General features: G+C 35.4%; 2 protein-coding genes across 2 annotated transcripts in view; both read left to right on the top strand.

The window, feature by feature from the left end:
- Positions 1-555: 555 nt before the first annotated feature.
- On the top strand, positions 556-6,511 carry LOC144453158 (retinol dehydrogenase 12-like). The gene is made up of 8 exons (XM_078144437.1): positions 556-628; positions 1,400-1,485; positions 2,282-2,386; positions 2,738-2,864; positions 3,807-4,030; positions 4,636-4,786; positions 5,818-5,944; positions 6,400-6,511. The coding sequence occupies exons 1-8, from the start codon at positions 556-558 to the stop codon at positions 6,509-6,511; spliced, it is 1,005 nt and encodes a 334-aa protein (XP_078000563.1).
- A 1,307-nt stretch (positions 6,512-7,818) lies between these two features.
- Positions 7,819-7,906, top strand: part of LOC144453157 (retinol dehydrogenase 12-like) — a 6,594-nt gene continuing 6,506 nt past the window's right edge. Inside the window, exon 1 of the mRNA XM_078144436.1 lies at positions 7,819-7,891. Coding sequence (XP_078000562.1) covers positions 7,819-7,891 — 73 coding nt within the window. The remainder of the gene's footprint in view (positions 7,892-7,906) is intronic.

The raw sequence follows: 7,906 nt of genomic DNA, 5'->3' as shown, positions 1-7,906 counted from the left end.
TGTAACACTTATAGGTAAAACAGGCCTCAAATTAACTAATTATTGGTATTACAACAAGTTTCAGTGAATATAGTGTCTGGTCAAAATAATAATACTCCAGTAACTGCTAGTGTAGCTTTAACGTCAGAATTGAATGACCAATTTCATTATCAATATATTTTGTAATTCATGTGTTATATATTCAAATATAATACATATCACAAAATTTCAGTTATGATTGGTTATTGCAAATTTCTTTTAAATATGATTGGTTGTTCTCTATTGAGTACAACTACAATGTACTTACTGCGATCAGCGGTAAACATCAAAGGAATATATAATTACAGTCCCATATTCAAATTACACCCCAGTTTTGGACAGCGTTCAAAGTTTGTCTATAGTGAAGTTCAAAGGTTGTTTACTTTATCGTAAAGTCCACGATGTATAGTTTGCAAAAATACATACAATACATGTACCAAAGGTTATAATGTTATTGCGACACTGCAGTGTAGTGTAAAGCGTATATTGTGAGTGCTACTGTCCAGTTGAACACTAAACGAAGCGGTCGAACGAACCATGGGGACCACATATTCCTATCCACGTGTTGACATGTCGGGTAAAACTGTTATAGTGACTGGAGCCAATACAGGTGAGTCTGCTATGGAGTTAATACAGGCATGGGTCTCCCTAATACATCCATACACAGATAAGTAACACATTGTCTGTGATCCGTGATACATGTAAGTCTGCTATGGAGCTAGCAATATCTGTTATGGAACTGTAATACATGAGAGCATGTTATCATAGTTATAGAATAGTCCTGGTAGACGGGGTAAATCAAATCTCGATTCTAGACAAGCAGGACTATTTATGTAGCTATTAGTACACAAATAAGTCTGTTATGGAGTAGTAATACAGGTTTAATCCATTCTAGCAAGGGGTGGTCATTTGTAGCTGACTGTGGGGTCGATGTTTTGGCGTTGAACGAGGGTTTTCTCTGGCTCGAATAGACTCATGCTCCGGCGATTTAAAGCCTTAGTGACCCCAGGGAAGACCACATTTTCCAAAATGATCTCCCCCCCCCTCCCGCTCACACCATAGTATTTTGAAATCACTTTATATGCACAATGTACAGGGTCTTACCTACTCTAATTCCTACACGGTATTGTTACGATTTACAATTCCAGACTAGGTCTTATCCCAGTACTGTTAGTATACACCATTTGAATTTTATTAATATTGTTATTTAAGCGCATAGATAACTTCGGTACCATCATTATTTTCTTTGTAATGTTTATTTAGAATCTATCTAATCGTTTTCATGCTTGTATTTGCAAAACTCACTTTTTGCCTACATACAATTTGAGCCAGTACTATAAAGTCTTTACTCGTTTTGTTTATGTTATATAACTACGTGTAGGTATTGGCTATGAGACAGCAAAACAGATCAGTATGATGGGTGCTAAGGTCATCGTAGCATGTCGGTCAGAAGATAAAGCCATAAAGGTAAGGCCATATTGATCAAACTCTTTGTTTTGCGTCATCGTGTGCTTAGATTTAAAGATTCAAAACGGTTTTACTACACCGATTTAAGCACAACTCACCGAGGTGCAGTTGTGCACGGTGAAATTCTGTCTGTCTGTCTGTCTGTCTGTCTGTCTGTCTGTCTTTCTGTAGGGCAAATATTTAGCAGTCTATAGTGACTTGTTATGAATTGTTTATTTATATTTGGTATCTCATTATCAAAGCCATTTAATAGTTAAACATCTTATTAAGATAATTACTTTATTTTGGTTATAAGTATGTCAATATTCAGTGAATAACTAGATATAATGATATGCTTATCAAATTTCCAATTTTAGGACCCAACGGGTACCACCCCCTGAGGGGCCTTTTATATTGGGTTCTGTCCACGTGTCCGTGCATCCAGCCGTGCGCGCGTTCACCCTCATATCTCTGGCGCATGCACCAACCAACCAATTTCAACCAAACTTGGCACAATGGTAACATTCTATGTGAGATATTCGTGTAAATCAAATACGCCGAATGGCAGCAAAATAAACTTTCCTTTAAGACATTGACCTTTGACCTTTAAAGGCTTCTTCAAGGTCAAATAGCCACATATTGTTATCTTCATAGCCTTATATATATATATATATATATATATATATATATATATATATATATATATATATATATATATATATATATATATATATATATATATATATATATATATATATATATATATATATATATATACACACACACACACATTTTGTCTGTTATCTTATTTTTGAAGGCAATTGAAAAGATGAAATCAGAGTTTTCGGAATGGCTAATAAAGAGAGAAAAGAAAACCAATGAAGAACAAACAGCCGGAGAAGTGATACCATCAGAATTAGATGTAAGAATTCAACGTTCAAAGACAGACTAACTGACTTACTGACTGACTTACTGACTGACTGACTGACTGACTGACTGACTGACTGACTGACTGACTTACTGACTTACTGACTTACTTACTGACTTACTTACTTACTGACTTACTGACTTACTTACTGACTTACTGACTTACTGACTTACTTACTTACTTACTTAGTCTTCTGTTAATAAATTTCATTTGTTTATTTATCAGAATATATTTGTGGTTGTCTGATCGAATACCCCAGTTACAGCTAGTGCAACTTTAAAAGACAATAAATTGTTGCTAGGTTACACATATCTCAATTTTTTATTATACTAATTTAATTTTCAGCTTGAATTCATGAAGTTGGATCTTAGTTCTCTACAGTCGGTGAAGGATTTCATAGAAGAGTTTCGATCCAAACACAGTACTTTGCATGTTCTGATTTGCAATGCTGGAATTGGTTCTCCACCTTCAGGTGAGAATTGTTCCATCACATACGCTCTTCACCAGATCAGTAAGGGGCAACATCGAAAGTTCAATATAATATATCTAACTTAATTGCTTAAGTTAGGTCCCAGACCCCCCTCCCCCCATCTAACTTAACTGACCTAGAATTGAAAATTGTTTCAGACTCATACTGTATACTTCCACTTTCAAACAACGTACCAATATACTACTGAATTATAAATAAAAACAGAAAACCATTTTAACTGCGTACGGCTGATAAATCGGACCGAGTGTATGCAGTGTTATAGGTAAAAGCAGCCTTGAAATCGTACTAAATTTGCCAAGTATGACGATAAATCGTTTTTGACGGTTGAGAAATTAATTTGGCCACCCCCCCCCCCAACTTAAGCAATTAAGTTAGATATATTATATTGAACTTTTGATGTTGACCCTAAATTGCACAGAATGAAAGTCTTCGTTCGTGTCTGTTGCATGTTACTCTTAGAATGACAATGAGTACAACAGGTACCGGTGAGGGTATTAACTGTTACTGTGTGGTATGGCACCAGATATAATTAAAATCACGACACCTGGAAGTTGCAACAAAAGATCGTCTGGCTCTACAAAGTTTTTATCAACAGTGCTACATTTTGTTTTATCCGATCTGGCTCAACATAAAATTTTACCAGTAATGCCACATGATCGAAAAATATTTATGTTGGTAAGATGAGCCAAACGGAAAAATTGTAGCAGTGTTAGTAATATTTTTGTCGAGCCAGACGACTTTTTGTTTCAGGTTTTATAATTTTGCATACAGAGGAGTTTGTACCATACAAAAATCTATGAAAATTGTCATATTTTCTAAGTTAAGAGTGCTATTTAGGGCTTGTCTGGTCATTTTTTATTCAAGTAAGGCCAGTAATTGTTAAGATTTTACATTACGTTTAGATCTCTGTTTTTATATTTGCAGCTAAAACTGAAGATGGTTACGAAAGTCAGTTCCAAGTAAACTACCTAAGCCACTTTCTGTTAACCATACAATTTCTACCACTTCTAAAATCATCGGGACCCGGATGTAGAGTTATCAATGTTTCATCTATGGCCCATTCTTCTGGACAGTTTGAGGAAGATAATTTACAGGGTGAAAGGTCATACAACAGACTATACTTCTATGGCCATTCCAAATTATTCCAGGTAAGTGTCATTTCTGCACATGCGCAGACGTAAACGCACCTTGGAACCCATCTTAGCAAACGTTTTAACACTGCAGTAGCATGATCAGTTCATCTTGACCTTTAACATGATCAGCTGTTCAGTTCCTGGCAAATAATAGACGTGTTCGTCAAAATTACTCTGTTAAATGCATGAAACAGACACGGAGCTATAATACAACGGTTCCTCTTCGGCTTTGGTGTTTATGATCAACGCTAAAACAATGTGTGCAATTCTTCTATGTAAATGTTCATTTCAGAATCCTATGTTCAGTTGTAAAAGGAAGATTCCATTCCCTGATTTAACCTCGTCAAAGAAACTAGGAAACTTATTTTAGTTTTAACTTATTTTAAGTAGACCCCACCCAAGCCCAGACCACTTCCCATAAAGGGGCTGTTACGTTGGGTTCCGTCCCTGCGTCCATCCAGTGAAGGAATTATTTCCACTCATACAGTGCACTTGATTAAAAACTAGATGCAAGTCTATGTGTTATACTATCTCGTAAAACTGTGAACGCTCAAGTAAATCATCATTCTCCTAGGTATCAGCTTATATCCTCGCCACCGACTCGTATTGTTTTGCTTCAGGTAATGTCCATGTTTAGTTTCCAACGTCGACTAGAGGGGTCAGGAGTCAGTGTCATATCAGTCCATCCAGGTGGTGTTGATACCGATATCTCGAGGAATTTTGATGATTCTACATTTCTGCGAGTAATTTGGAAAACATTCAGAGGAATGGGTAAGTCATTTTATTTCAACAGCCTATATTAAACTATATGTGGTATGTCTGTGTTATCATATCTGATTGGCCAGTCAGGTACAACAAAAAGTGATATTAATGAAGTCACGTGACGTGCGCATGCGTAGAGAAAACATTTCTCATTACGTCATATCCGATCTGTGTATGCGTTGCTTCGCAATGCATAGTTTAATTCAAATTTGTGTTTACTGTTGATTCAAATGTAAAGAAATCACTCCTGCTTGTCAAATTCTACTTATGCTTTTCTCACTTTGTTTATAAATCATTTAGTTTACCTACCATCATGGTAAACCTTACACTTTTTAAAGGCTGTTTTAATTCATGAGTTGGTAAAAATACTTGGCCTGTATTATTAACATTTTGTTTTTACAAATACATTGCAAAAAATACAGAAATACCTGTGTGTCATCCATATTAGTATTTTAATTTCAGTATCCCTGTAATGCAAACAAACTAAACATACAGCATTGCTTTGTAGTGATTTAGTAGTTACAGCTTATCTTGCTTTGAAATGTGTTGAACTTACTCAGACTCTCACCACATTGGTTCTACTATATGACCCCTCTCGTCAGGTGGTACCGTAGCAGAGCCCCCAACGATGAGAAAGTGGATAACCGAGAATTTATGAATGTGGGATTAACAGCCTATAGTTTTGACTGTCTCCCGTCTTGCCTAGCATTTCCCTAATGGTTGTGTGTTCAAACCTGTTCATGATTTGGTAATCATGTTTACATGGTATTGCTCCTCTCTCCTCATTGGTTCTAATCCCATGATGACGCTACTGACGTCATCTCACAGCAGACAATACAAATTTACACAGGCTTTCTGCTTTCTTAAAAACCATTAGGAAAATGCTGGGCGTGAGGGGAGACGGTAGTCAAAATCCCAACATGCCTTGATCTAGGCTATAGCTAGTTGATATTTTATCAGTAAACAAGTATTATTAAAGTCAGTGATCACGGTAAAGTACAATTTAGTATCCATCTAAATTGTTTGTTTTTTCTGATCAGGATTTTTAGTGACGTTAGAGAAAGGTGCAGCTACTTCGATAGATGTCGCCGTCAATCCAGAATATGACAATGTGTCAGGTGTATACCATGCAGAGTGTAAACGAAAAACACCAAGTGCGACCTCAAGGTCAGTTTATAGTCTTGGTTTAAAAGACTCTCGTCGTATGGGGCTACACCCAGAGGGCGGGGAGTCTGGGTAACCGAGACTAGGACGATTTATAGTTTGGAATACTAGTATAATAGTTTTATATATATGCCTAAAAGTAAATAATTATTAATATTAATATATGTCATCAAAATTGTTAAAATTAACAAAATTACGCATGCACACACACACACACACACACATCTATATATATACTCTGCTTAAAAAACTTCGTAGTAATATATTTTGCACACATCCAAATCTTGTGAATTTTGATTTTTTTCATTATTTAGTTTAACACTTTTAGGTCAAATTATGTGTTGCATTTACAATTTTTTGCGATGGAAAAGTGGAAAGTGTCTAGAATCTACCTTGATCGCATGTATTGTAACTATTAAATTATGTTTTGATTTTCTTATTTTTCCTGAAAATGATAGAAATGTGGATAAACAGGAAAAGTTGTGGAAGTATAGCTTGAACTGCTTGAAGGATTACATCGATGACGATATTCTACGAGATCTCGAAAAAAACGAGACTTCAACACCATAACTGGCTGAATTCGGTGCGAAAACCTATCGTCATGAATGACAATGAAAATATGGACAAATAAATCTGCATAAATCACTGACAAGCTTAGTACAAGGAAGCTTCTTTATCCGTGTATAAATAGTCTCGGTTACCCACACTCTTGCCGCTGGGGGCTCTGCCTACAAGATCTCCCCAAGCGTCTGGATGGTCTCGTAGAAGAGCCTCCAGCGGTGAGAGTCTGGGTAACCGTGACTAGTGTATAAATGGATAAATCATACGATATTGCTTCTCGCAGTCTCTCTTAGGCTGGCAGATGTGTGTAGTTTTATTTATTAATTTTATTCTTAGATATTCCTATAGTCAATTTTGTTTTGATTTGTCAAAATATTTTCAAAATGGAGAATCGGACACAAATCTTTTCTCAGAAAAAAATAAGATTTATTTTCAACATAGAAATCTGAATTTTAATTTTCAATATATGTAAGCAAATTATGTTACACTCGTAAACCTGCAATAGATGTAACTGGAACACTTTTTGAATTGTTTTGTGAGATACAATGATTACTAGTAATATAATACATACTGAACAGTATTGAATAACTAGACACAACACTTGAGAAGTAAACGTACTTGTGCAGTTGTACACATCGTATCATATAATAAATCCAATCAAATTTATTTTGGGTCCGCACTCTAAAATCAGCGACCCAATGAAATCACAATTTCAACCTATTACTGTAATGATTATGGTTAAATAGAGATATAGTTAGCATATACAATGTCTAATTATTGGTATTTTAACAATTTTCAATGACTATAGTTTTGGTTGTCTGGTCGAAACAATAATACTCCAGTTACAGCGAGTGTAGCTTTAATGTCAGAATTGATTGATGAAATTTCATTATCAATTCATTTTGTAATTAATGTATTTAAATATTATAATATTTTCAAATAAATTACCCATCACAAAATTTCTTCAATTATGATTGGTTGTTGAAGATTTCTTTTACTGTGATTGAGCGGTAAACATCAAAGGAATATATAATTTTGGATTGACTTACATACATGTAAGGACTAACTTGCATTACAGTCCAATATTAAAATTACACCCAAGTTTTAGACAGCGTTCAAAGTTTGTCTATAGTGAAGCTCAAAGGTTGATTATTTTATGGTAAAGTCCACGATGTATAGTTTGTACAAATATTTACAATGTATGTACTAAAGGACAAAGGTTACGTCACTGCGTCACTGCAGTGTAGTATATATACTGTGTATACTGAGTGCTACCAGGTTGAACACTAAATTTAAACGAAGCGATCGAACGAACCATGGGGACCAAATATTCCTATCCACGTGTTGACATGTCGGGTAAAACTGTTATAGTGACTGGAGCCAATACGGGTGAGTTTGTTATGG

Source organism: Glandiceps talaboti, chromosome 23 (genome assembly GCF_964340395.1).
Source record: "Glandiceps talaboti chromosome 23, keGlaTala1.1, whole genome shotgun sequence".
NCBI classification, from domain to species: domain Eukaryota; kingdom Metazoa; phylum Hemichordata; class Enteropneusta; family Spengelidae; genus Glandiceps; species Glandiceps talaboti.
This window is presented reverse-complemented; position numbering and strand designations above follow the sequence as displayed.

Coding starts and splice junctions, on each gene's coding strand:
- LOC144453158 (XM_078144437.1), top strand. CDS start 556: ATGGGGACCACATATTCCTATCCACGTGTTGACATGTCGGGTAAAACT. Junction 2,865..3,806: donor AATTGGTTCTCCACCTTCAG/GTGAGAATTGTT, acceptor TTATATTTGCAG/CTAAAACTGAAGATGGTTAC. Junction 4,787..5,817: donor GAAAACATTCAGAGGAATGG/GTAAGTCATTTT, acceptor TTTTCTGATCAG/GATTTTTAGTGACGTTAGAG.